Below are 12,785 nucleotides of genomic sequence, written 5' to 3'. Positions count from 1 at the left end.
ATCTCTTCCATCCTCAGGCTTGTTTCCTTGGATTCGAAGTCGCCATGAAGTTCCTAAACTGGATAGCGCCAAACTTGTAAGAGTTCCGAAATCCTCCTAGAAAGCAGGCTGACTACCTAGCACGTCTGGCGCTGCCACCTTCGGGTAGAACTTGAACTGTTCTTGACGTAACAACTTGCCTTAGTTCCCTCGTGACCACAACTCGCGGGGGCTTCTCCATAACTGGCACCTGCCAGGTACCAAGATGGAAATAACTTGAAACACACATATTCTAGAATCCTCCACGTGAATGTAACAAGCTGCTCGCCATGGACTGTGATTAATTTGGTCGTAATTTACATGAAATTTATTTTTATCTGGTAGATCGATAAGGCGATGATCCGGCACTGACCTCTGTCTTAATAACTCCTGATGATGGCGCCGTAGGACACCAAAACACTATATCTCTTCACATGTAGTTAAATGCCAGCTGCAGGTCGCTGGAACCCACTGCACAAACCATAAGCCACGGAATGAGAAGACTGGTACCTGTCCTGGTACCTTACCTCACAGTTGTACAACACACAGTGCCCAGCGCTGCTCCCCTCCCCCTATGTGGGCACATTCTTTCCTTGCATCAATACAGAGGTTAACCCGAGCAGAGCGACCTCCAAGTGTGCTGCATGCATGAAATATCTGGAACATGGTGCACATTGAGCAGGGCTCCTGTACATATCATCCCGGCTCCTCGTAGCCTATGAATTGTTTGCCGATCCGTGTATTTAGCGGGAGAGATTTTATATGTAAAAACATTTCTATCAGCAGTAAATTTTTGCCTTATCACACGGCTGTTGTATTGTGCTATTTTCATATTGGTGAATTGGTATGGATGCGGGTACAGAGGCGTGATATTGCACACTTGCAAATTGATTAGAGCCCCCATCTAGTAGTGCGTTGAACCTCTTTTGGCCTTAAGAATGGCAGTTCTTCATCATGGTGTAGATTCCACTAGGTGAAATCACTCTGCAGGAATATTGGCCCCTGTGGACAGGAAACCTCTTGTCAGCACCCTCATCTAATGTATAGCAATGCATGTCCTGAACCACTGACAGGAAGGGGTTATCGATTCATGCTGCTTGTGCCAAATTCTGACCTCCCATCAGCACGGTGCAACAGAAATCTGGATTCCTCTGACCAGGTGATGTTTTTCCGCTGCTCAGTAATGCAATCCCTCAGCTGTAAGGAATATTGGGCTCGAACAGGGTTTTTAACAATTTCTAAATGTTCCTATAGTCTTCTTAATATGCTACAGACCATAACTATCCAGTCAGCAGGATGAGCTGTGATCCCCTTTATTATACCCGTGTGACAGGAACTGTATGATCATCGGTAACCAATAGGAATGTCTGTCTCCCTCTAGGTAGTTTATGCGGTAGATCCATGTACCAGGATCATACAAAAATGAGACATTGACTAGAAAATGAATCTGTAACCCCAAGTACATCTGAGCTGGTCAGAATGACCATCGGAGGAAAAAAAGAGGCTGGGAGTTTCCGATAAAAAGATATGAGTAACGCAAGCTCCCTTATATATTCTCTGGGGAAGAACTACGCAAGGAATTTTTTAAAAAATCACTGGCGTGGCCCTTTAAGGCTAGTACTAGAGGCAGCAGATGCAGAATCCAGCATAACGGGGCTGCAGCGCCCTTAATCCTTGTAGTTTAATGAATGGTGTAAACCTGCTGTCAAGGCTTTCGCTGGTTTCCTTCATTAAGGATATAACTTTTCCCTTTAAGAACATCATATTGAAGTGTAATTAATTTGGGAGGAACTCTCCGAGAAGCAGTTCGCCCTTTGCTGGCGAGAAGTGATCGGCGTAGGGTGACGGTGCAGTGAGTAATGCGCGGCTCTGTAGGTGTGAGTGGGCGGCGAGGAAAGGTATTTCAAAAGTAAGAGATTAAATTCTACAACGCAGCACCGGAGAAGTCGTCTGCTGTTGTGATCTATCTGAATGCTCCCACCAGATGCCAGTCACGAATGCGGGGGTATCGCTGCTCGCGTCTCCCACCTTCTTTTAGCTTTTGTCTTCTGCCTTGTTTAGGCTGTGGCTCCTCTGTGATCTTCAGCACCATGTTTATTGTACTTGGGTTCATGTTGTGTTTTGTCACACGGTACACCCCTTTCATGCGTATCGGAAATAAGGCGGATGGTTCGGGTAGATTTGTATATGTAAAATGTGCGTCAGCTTCCGTACCGGCGGTGGTGGTTGTCGATATCTGTTCATATATCCTTTGTATGCTGCAAACTTTTTCCAAAAGGAAATGGACCTGCGATGTTTGCTTTTTTTAATTTAAATTTTTTTAAATTTCACGTGTTTGGGTGACTTTACACGGATCGCCTGTTGTCTGAATAATTGCTTGAAATAGTCGCTAAAGCGTACGAACGACTATGTGCTTTTACACAGTGAATGATTTTCACTTATTTGTTTTTGCGCTCACTGAACAAATTTATTGGTACCTCGTTTATCTACTAGTTAGGGGGCCGGTTGGTTATTTGGTGGGTAGGAATTTGTATTTTGACCCCTCTCCAACACGCTCATTGGTGGCCGAATCCACATATAAATACATGTGAGCGGTCTCTCGAGTGAACACCCTCCAATAGGAGAAGGCCGCAGCACCGAGTGCTTCATCAAAGGCCAAGCCAGCAAGTGACTATAGCAGCAAGTGCATCTTAAAAGACCAAAACGTGCCAGGGACCTCCGCTTTCGAATAACAGCAGTCGAGGGTCACTCGCATATATTTGTATTTTCTGGAACCAATGAGCATTAAGTGGGAAGGCAAAATGGTCAAAAAAAGGAGGCAGCCAATCATCGTTGGGTGAGAGATGCATGCCATATTTCTCTACAAAGTTGTTGGCTGGCCATTGAAAGACAACAATTGCCTGTTTACACCAGACTATATAATAAGTGACTATTGAATAGTGAGCTGAAATGAAGTGATTAATGACTGAATTCTCACCTGGTTGGTGGCCGTGTCTACACAGAACAACTCACTATTGATCAGCTGGATGATAGTTGTCTCACATAAAGCCATGCTTAGATGGGGTCCAAAGAAGCAGGACCTCCCCAGCCCAAGGATGAGCCGGTGCCTGCTGTCTACAGTGCACTAAATGATCACTGCATTAGTAACAGCGGATGTGTGTCATCTTTTGATCAATAACCCAGTACCATGTGATGGCCAGTTCTCCTCTGCACAGTTGAAGGTAACATTTGTCAGTCATGGGTAAACATGGTGACTTGGGTGGCTTTGACTGCAGGCATATTGTTGCTGGCCAGAGTTGTGGCATCAGTCATTCTGAAACAATTGCACTTGTTAGCTGTTCCCGAACCACGGAGTGTACCACGACTGGTTGAACCATGGACAGATGCCCAACAGAAGATCACACAGCAGCAGACTACATTCCTAGAAGTGAGTGTTGGGTGGCACAATGGGCCAACTGACCTAGCATTACAACATACTTTGGAAGTTAAACAAATTTCCACAACGACCATGCAGTGTACCTTGCCTCAACTGAAGAGCAATAGCCGGAATGCCTGACAAGCGTGTCCCTGATGACCCTGTGTCATCGCCAACAGTACCTAGGAAAGTCATCAATGGACCTTGGATACATGGTGACGAGTCTCATTTCCTGCTGAACTATACGGATGGCTGGGTCGGTATCTGGCGTAAATAACATGAAGCAATATCCCACAGGTGCACCACGTTGGCTCAGCAGGCCAGTGGTGGCGGTGTCCTGGTCTGGGGAGCGGTTTCCTGGTGTAGGACCGTTGGTCATCAGAACACAATCCTTGAATGATGAACACTACAGGGACCTGTTAGCTGACCGTCTGCATCCGCATTTTCAGGAAGTCTTCCCCGACCACAGTGCCATCTTTTAACAGGACAACGCTCCGTGTCATTGATCTCGGATCCCTAGGGAGTGGTTGGAGGAACACAACAATGGACTCTCCACACTACCCTGGCCCCCAACCTCACCGGACTATAATCCTATTGAACGTGTTTGGGATCTGCTGGAAAGGGCTGTGAGATCTGCTCCCACTTATCCGCAAAATGTGCGCCAACTGATGGAGCTGCTGCTGCGGGCATGGGGCGAGTAGAGGATGGAGGACGTTCATAACATTGTGGCATTTGTTCCACGACATCTGAAAGCAGTGATCGCTCAAAAACATGACCCAACCAGTTATCCCATTATGGAGGAGGTGTTCCTAATGCAGTGATTTAGTGTAGAAACTGCTCGTTTTCCACCCTGATGAACGGAGCCACTGCTGATCAGATATCATGTTTTGGCACTGCTCCTTTATGAATTTTGTACACCAAATCTCCTGTCCCCAAGGAGGATGAATATCAGGACCGCAGGTGAAGTTTACAAATAAACACACAAAGTGCGCTCGCTTGGCTACGAAACTGTTTCCCAAATAGCAGAGCTGCAGCAAAGAGGATTAAAATAGTAGAGGGAGTCTAATGAGGTGTTCAGCGAGTTGTAAGAGATCCGGGCAGGTGACCGCGGCGCCGCCACCGCTGACGTCTCACCCGGCAGTGATTTGGAATTAACGATTTACAAGGACTGATAAATAATGCAATGCGCGGTCACGGCCTGCAAAACAAAAGACCTTGAGGGTGTAGGACACGCTGACAGCTTGTAGCGGGATTAATGTATTACGGGATTACATAAACTGCTTATAAGTGGCAGGTGACGTCAGCGCACATTGTGGAGAGCGAGAGGGGGGCAATTACATGACGGAGTAATTAACCCAGCTGGATGATATCCCAATTACAATTGTTTCACTAGGCAACAAGAATGGAAAGGGTTTAAACTGGATTCTCCCCTGTGATGAATTCAGACCTGACTTAAAAACGAGGCAGCGAGACTGTCACGGTGACGCTGCCAGGGTTGTGGTTTTATATATACAAGTTCTATATGGCTGGTATTCTACATGCATTTATACCGTCATACGCACTTAAAGGGGTTGTCCCACGAAACAAAGTTGGGGTATACACTTCTGTATGGCCATATTAATGCACTTTGTAATATACATCGTGCATTAATTATGAGCCATACAGAAGTTATTCACTTACCTGTTCCGTTGCTAGCGTCCCCGTCTCCATGGTTCCGTCTAATTTTCAGCGTCTAAGCGCCCGATTAGACGCGCTTGCGCAGTCCGGTCTTCTCCGTGTTGAATGGGGCTGCTCGTGCTGGAGAGCTGCTCCTCGTAGCTCCGCCCCGTCACGTGTGCCGATTCCAGCCAATCAGGAGGCTGGAATCGGCAATGGACCGCACAGAAGACCTGCGGTCCACCGAGGGTGAAGATCCCGGCGGCCATTTTTGCAAGGTAAATAAGAAGCCACCGGAGCGCGGGGATTCGGGTAAGTACGATCCGGGTTTTTTTTTCCAACACATGCATTGGGTTTGTCTCATGCCGAACGGGGGGGGGGGGCTATTGAAAAAAAACAAAACCGTTTCGGCGCGGGACAACCCCTTAATAACATGAAAATATATTAAAGTTACAAATGAAAATAAAGATTACAGATGAGACATAGAATTAAAATGAGGTATATGCCTGATAAAGACAGTGTTTACGGTTGAAACGTTGCTATGCAGTGAAGTCTGTGCTCAGAATAAACAACTTGATTTGATGATCCTTGTGAGCATGGATTGAGCCTAGTACCTCAGCTGCTGCTCCTCAATCTTGGTATATGGACTATATAATAAAAATTGGGTATATGAAAAGAAGTTTTTTTTTCTCATTGGGCCCCAATAATCGTTGATGATTGGAGATAAACAGACTGAAACGGGGTCCTGCCAGCTACAAGGAAGCCAGAAGATGGACGCCGGACCTGCCAGGATGTGAGCATGATCTCTGTGTGTTTGTGGGGCTGCGTGTCCTGCATTTTTTTCAAGTTGCCGCTGAGGGACCAATGGTCTCAATGGCAACTTGTAAAAAATGCAGGGCCTGGTAATGCGAATGAACGCAATTGTAATTGCGTTAGATGGGTCTCCTATCTTTCTCAGGGCACTGCGTTCAGAGCCTCGTCTAATGCGATGAATAAACGCATGCGGAAAAGGGGCCGAAGACCCCACTGTTTCCGAGAGTCGTTTTGCCTGGAGCAAACCTTATTGGGGACAAAGAGTCACCTCACACTTTCCAAAAGTTTCTAGAACTTGTTTATAAGTTCATTACTGCCTGAAACAAAACTACATCCTGTACAAACACAAAGGAAAGGGCGGTATATAAAGAAAGAAAATCTGGTCACCGGACCACAAGACACGCTTCTTCTTTACAAAAATCGATATTCTATCGCCTTAAATTATCTCCAATGCATTAGCGATTTATCGATATTTAGATATATATGTTTTCGATGTCCCAACCTTAAATGCAACACGCTATGAAGTCCGTCAGTGAGGATGAGCCCTAAAGCTGGGGTGTCACGGCGACTGTGTGCGACCAACGATTGCCCTGGAACCTTGTGATTTCTCAATACAAGTGAACTGCAAGCCATTGCTAGGTGTCAGGAGCCGGACATGGAGATCATAACCACTACAATGAGGCTGGCTTGTGTGAAGAGTGCGGCAACTAGTGAGTCCCAACACTAGTGAATTGTGAGATTGCTGGGTTATATTGCAGTCTTTGGCTGCACAATCCCTGTTGTAACCAATGGTGAACTGTAGTTGTTGCCAAATTCATAAATTTCCAGGAGGAACAACAGCGGAATAACACATTGCAGAGAGCAGATGCTCCAGAATTGGTGTTTATAGGGAAGGTATTACTGGATTCAGAAGAGCTTGTTATACAAAGTTAGTGAAAGGAAACTTTCCCAACTTGGAGGCCTCTGGAGGGCGTTCTGCTGCTCCAAACGAGACGAAATCCAGAAAATGGCCACTTCAGACATTCTGCTTACAGTTTATGAAAAAAATATTTTAGTTAAAAAGTTACTGATAGGTGGCGCTGCAGCTATAGAAATCACGTTAAAAATATTTAATAATTTCCCCTTGGTTTTCAACAACGCTCTCCATTTGCAAAACCACGTATTCCACGACTGAGTCGGCTTTAATCGCTACAACACGAATGCTGTCTGATACTGATGCAAGTCGGTACCGGTAGCCCTGACCGCTACAGTGCCACCTGTCAGCAGCTTTTTTTTTTTTTTTCTCTCTCCATAAATGGGCAGCGCATCATCGGAAGTGGCAATTGTCTGATTTTTGCGCATTTGGAGCAGCAGAACGCCCTCCAGAGGCCTCAGAATTGGGGGAAGTTTAATTTCACTAACCCTGTACATAGAAGCTTGATGTGACTTTCTCATACACTGTGTATTAATTCCACGTGCTCGTCAAGATCTCTGCTTGTGGACATGGAATGGAAAAATAGCTGTGTATTCCATGCGGAACATTCGGTGGCGGAATTCGCTGTTGGGGCATTTTGAAATGGCTCATTCAGATCAGCACTCCGATATTCCGTTTTATTGCTCCATTGTATCGAGCAGGTGAACCGCCGAACGGATCCAACTCAAGATGGAAGCAAAGCAATTAACTATAAAGGAGTCCATCTGGTTTCCAGCTGGGCTCCTGGCTTTCCGTGAAGAAATAGTGCAGCATGTTGTGCTAGTTCCTGCTGTTTGTAAGCGGAATTCAGCGACGGAGATTCCAAGCGGAACGTCCAACACTGATTGGAACTTATAACTACAGTATAAGTCAGAGGGGCAGTTTGAGCCAACTGGGTGTGACAGCCACAACCCCAATGGGTGCCCTCACCCACTCCAGGGGCATTGGAGTTAACAAGATGGAGATCACTGTTGTAACCTGATGAGTCTCCATCTCCTGTCCTGCTGTGCTGTGTGGCCTTTTTGGACGGAGGTCTGGATTATGGAGAGTAAAATGCGTAGAGTAAAGACGATTAAGAGCTTTAGAGGGTGTCTGCAGGGCAGCATTAGTGAAACCTGTGGAATCAATGAGATGTGAAAGTAAAATACGGGACACAAGACGCCATTGTCACTTTCTGTTTCAAAAACCTTTCTGGCGGCAAAAAAAATTGCATGCTTTTTTTCACGTTAATAAAAAAAAAATTGCTTTGCTGTGACTATAATGTGCTTTCCACTTTTTCGAAAAGAGAGTGAGGCTTTACATAAGAGCACATGGCCTACTGCAGCCCTATGGATTTACACTCATTGTCAAACCAATCCCTCCCCTAGAAGAAGTTGTCGGATGGAATGAAGCTTTCTCTGTGTGATTGTAACCTTGATATAAGTGATTACAATATCAGAGCAAAAGGAGAATTTATTGTGGTGAACTGACCCCTTGAGGGAGGCTTTAGTACCCTGTTGGGCCGCCTCTAGCTTAGATACAAGATGTGATACAGGGGCCATGGAGGCTCCAGTATCCTGTTGTCCAGACACTAGCTTGGATGTGATAGGGGGGGGGGTATGGAGGCTCTAGTAAGTTCTATTGGCGATAAATCTGGTGACAAGGCAAGAAGTGTGACAATGTTGTGGGGACATTCCTGTGACCCCCTTGTGTGTGCGGCTGAGCATTATCCTGCTGCCTCTTGGAAGCCGCAATGAGAGGAACACATGTGGCTGCAGGATGTCCTGAACATATCGCTGAGCTGTCATTGTCCCTCGTACCAATACTAGGGGTGACCTACTGTCATATGTGATGCCCCCCAGACCATCACACCAGCAGGGGGCAGTGTGCCGCTCCACAGCAAAGGCAAGATTGAGGCGCTCACCTTGAGGTGTCAAGACACGAACACAGCCGTTATCAGTACCCAAACTCAACCTGGATTCATCGCTGAAATCCGGTTCCCCTCCATAGCGTCCAGTTTCATGGTTCACGACACCACTGCAAACAGAGGCGATGGAGGGGGTCAAAGGCAGTACTGACACCCGCCCAACGTAATGGGTGCCATGAGACCAAATGTCCTTCAACCATGCGCCTGGAAATAGTACCAACAACGACACAGTTGGAGCTGCTCATGCTTGTCGAACGATCCTCTATACTGGGGGTCTGTCAAGGGTGTTTTGAGACTTGTGTGCCCTCAACCATCCACTGGATCCAACACCCCCTAACAGTCTGGATAGAACGGCCCAGTGGGGGACATTTCGTCGATACGATCATCCTGCTTCTCACATCCCAATAATGCGCCCCTCTCAGACTCCGGTAACGGGGTGACATCTCTTCTCTCTGTCATACAGGCGTCTAGTGGCCAACAAGCTCTACACAAGCAGAAGAGGCCACCACACACAAGGAGCCTCTGAGAGCCTTTATAGGCCAAGGGGGGAACCACTTTTAGGGTCTCAAGTGACAAGACCGTTCATCTAATCACCACGACTCTCATCATTTACATATCTGCCTGAGATGGAACTGCATGCCGAACTTTACAGCAAAACGACAACTTCTTCTAGGGGTGGGATTGTTATGTTTGCTAACTAATGTACACGCTCTTTAAAAGAAAAAAAAAAACAAAAGACCCCATAAATAGGTCTTGCAGTGAATGCAGAACAGTTCCACTCCCCCCTTAGTCATACAGGAAATGGGGGGCAGCCTAGATTCCTCCAGAAATGCCCCTCTTTGGTAATGTTTTCATGTCAGCCTCAGTCCTGCGGAGATGATGGGGGTTTGCTCTCATGACAGCAAATATTTGTCTTCAGCATGTCACTTGTGAAAGCCGTGTGCGTGCGGAGCTGAGAACGGAGTCTTCTGAGGAAATCACCCCCAGTGATTAACCCCTTCAAAGCTGCTACACTAGACTGATCACACAGTTTTCTTCTTTCACCTTCATCATATTGTTTTATGCTCACACAGTAGAATCTGACACTAATTTTTCTACTTCTAAGAAAAAGCAGCAGAAATCAGCAGCTCAACCCCATGTTATACCACTAATCTGCACGTTGATTTAGCCCTTGTGAATGGGAAAGATCCACATGTGCAATTTCCAATGCAGGTGATATGTTACTTCTCTTTTTTCGCAGCATAGACTTCAATTCCATGGCTGAAAAAGCACAATTTCTATTCAATGGGATGTGGATTTGGGCAGGTAATTTGGGCCAAAATCCACTATCAGAACATACTCTAATAGTTCTAGTTCTCCTCTTCGTAAATAACTTCATCCATCCTGATCCTCCTGTTTCACAAATGAGAGACCTGGTCATCAGGGCGAGACTAGCCGGGCCAGGATTTCACTGCCAACCGTGTGGGGTTTTCTTGTGTAACGGTGTGGAGAGTATACAGAGAATGATGTGATTTAGGAAAACATCCAGCGAAAGGGGATTCTGGAAGAAAGGGGTCAGAGGAGGATGTCAGGAGTTGTTCTGATGAACAGGTGCTGCACATTCAAGGATACAACACTGGGGCTCCAGATAACGTATCCAAACGCACAACTAGCCATTCCTTAGTACAGATGGGCTATAACAGCTGAAGACTAGCATAAACTGGCTGCTATTAAACACTAAGAGGCCGTGCTAGGTGTTTCTATACATGTACGGACACTCAGGAGACCAGAGGTAGGTTCACGTAGTGGACTGCATGGTCACAGTCTATAGACAGGCAACTCTCACTGCTAGTCCTGGCTCGTGGTGAAGTAGCCACAGATTCATGAACCTATAGAGAGAGCCACTTGTAGCAGTACATTAGTTGGTGGGGATCTTATCCATTCAAGTGTCCCTTATGTACTCCAGGGTCGGGTTATGATTCACAGAGATACCATTGAATGCATTGAATCCCATCATTTGGCCCAAAGAGGTGATATGTCCCCTGATAACCTTTGATTACACCTGCCGTATACATAAACTACTGTGCACTGGAAACACTTTTATTACATCACCCTGCAACCTATTTCCAGTCTCTATATAGACTCTATTCGCTGAAGCCCTGAAGACCCCTAATCAGGTGGAAACGCATTGGGTCTAGAAATCTTAGAGGTTTTTTAGCCCAATTATTTGATTCTAGGGCATATTTCACCATCAGCCCTAATCAAGGGGTCAGGTACGTTCTAAACTATTACCCTTTCTCCCGCTAGTGTTTATACTGCGGGGATAGAAGTGGGAAGTTTGTATCTGTTTGTTTGCCCCCATTTGTGATACATTACTGAGTCTGGGGATTCTTTATATTTTAATATATACAAATAAAGTTATTTAATTGCCATCCTATTCTGCTTGCCACTATCTGTGAATCATACGGCCATGCAGCGTATGTGTAATACATGCCGAAATCACGGTCATGTGAATGAGCCCTAAGCAAAACAGGAAGACCAGAATCCAGGGGGCAAAAGAGGGCAAAAATTGTATCACTGAGCAGTGGAAAAACATCGCCTGGTCAGATGGATCCAGATTTCTGTTGCACCGTGCTGATGAGAGGTCAGAATTTGGCGCAAGTAGCATGAATCGATTACCCCTTCCTGTCAGCTGGTCAGAACATGTCAGCTCCTCCATCTAACCGTTACAGTTGTACCTTGACGCCACCGGAAGTGGTGGGTGTACACCAGTGTTAGGTACCGCCCCCACTGCCTGATTGGCTAGCAGCGTGGAAAGAGTTTTGTGTGAGATGGAGGGTTAGAAGTCGTTTGAGTGTTAGGCTTACATTTACCTGTAAATGCTTCCATGTGACAGGCGGGCGCCATTAACATGGAAGAATTTTCAGCGATTAATGTAAGGCTAACTGTAAAAACGGGAGGCCAAACATTACTGCCTGCGTCAAGGGAAAAGGAGGAGCAGGCCTAAATAAGCCACTGCATCGGCGGGGTCACTCACTGCAGCCGCCATGGAGTTGTCCCCACAGCACAAGGCACACCGCTGGAGGGGTCTATTCAGCCAATCAGGCAGTGGGGGCGTCACCCATCTAACCTGCAGCAACTCCAAGAAGCTTCCTGTTCACAGGGGCGATATTCCTGCAGAACAATTTAATCATCTAGCGGAATCTACACCACAACAACTTGCGGCGGTTCTGAAGGTCAAAGGAGTTCAACGCGCTACTAGATGGGGCCTCTAATAAATGGGCCATTCAGTGTATGTACATACTACCTCGTTATCAGCCTGTGTGACTCCAGTCTTATTTAACCCCTTAATGACACAGGACGAACAGTTATGTCCTGGGCATTTGGGGCTTGTCTGGAGGTGGATCGGGGGCCTATCCCACTCTATACAATGCTGATGCTGGCTGGTTCTTACAGTTGACACCAAAAAGCAACAACTGCTACTCCTTTAAATGCCACTGTCCATTCTGACAGCGGCTTTTAAATCCCCAAACAAAGTATCCCCCCGGCGATACGATTGGGAGGTGCAGTTTGGTTGCCATGGCAGCATGGGGCCTTCTGAAGGCCCGCAGCGCTGCCATGACTGATTGCCTATCAAGACCTGCCTTTGGAGTAACTTGGTAGACTGCCTGTCAGATCACGGTATAATGTCATACTGTGTTATTACATTATAGTGCAGGAGTAATTAATTAAATACAAGTAACGAAAAAATTATTAAAAAAAATAAAAGGAAGTAAAAGTTTTTTAAAAAAAAACCTTGATGAATAAAAAATTAAAACAAAAAACAAAAACATATTCAGTATTGCTGTGTCCATAAAAGTCTGTTGTATCAAGGTAACACATTACTTATGCCACACGGTGAATGTCGTCAAAACCCAAAAATACATAAAGCTTAGAATTGTGCTTTTTTGGTTATCCCGTCTCTATAAAATAATGAAATAAAAAGCGATCAAAAAGTCATATGGACTCCAAATTGGTGCCATTAGAAACGACAGGATGTCCCGCCA

The 12,785-nt window shown here is 45.9% G+C and overlaps 1 protein-coding gene across 1 annotated transcript in view; it reads left to right on the top strand.

Annotated features, from left to right (window-relative positions):
• SLC25A20 (solute carrier family 25 member 20) overlaps positions 1-824 on the top strand; it is a 30,817-nt gene extending 29,993 nt beyond the window's left edge. The window contains exon 9 of the mRNA XM_066596808.1: positions 18-824. Coding sequence (XP_066452905.1) covers positions 18-80 — 63 coding nt within the window. The 3' untranslated portion in view covers positions 81-824. The remainder of the gene's footprint in view (positions 1-17) is intronic.
• Positions 825-12,785: the final 11,961 nt, after the last annotated feature.

The sequence above is a fragment of the Eleutherodactylus coqui genome, chromosome 3 (assembly GCF_035609145.1).
Source record: "Eleutherodactylus coqui strain aEleCoq1 chromosome 3, aEleCoq1.hap1, whole genome shotgun sequence".
NCBI lineage: Eukaryota > Metazoa > Chordata > Amphibia > Anura > Eleutherodactylidae > Eleutherodactylus > Eleutherodactylus coqui.
Note: the sequence above shows the minus strand (reverse complement) of the source record. Positions and strands in the feature narration are given on the sequence as shown.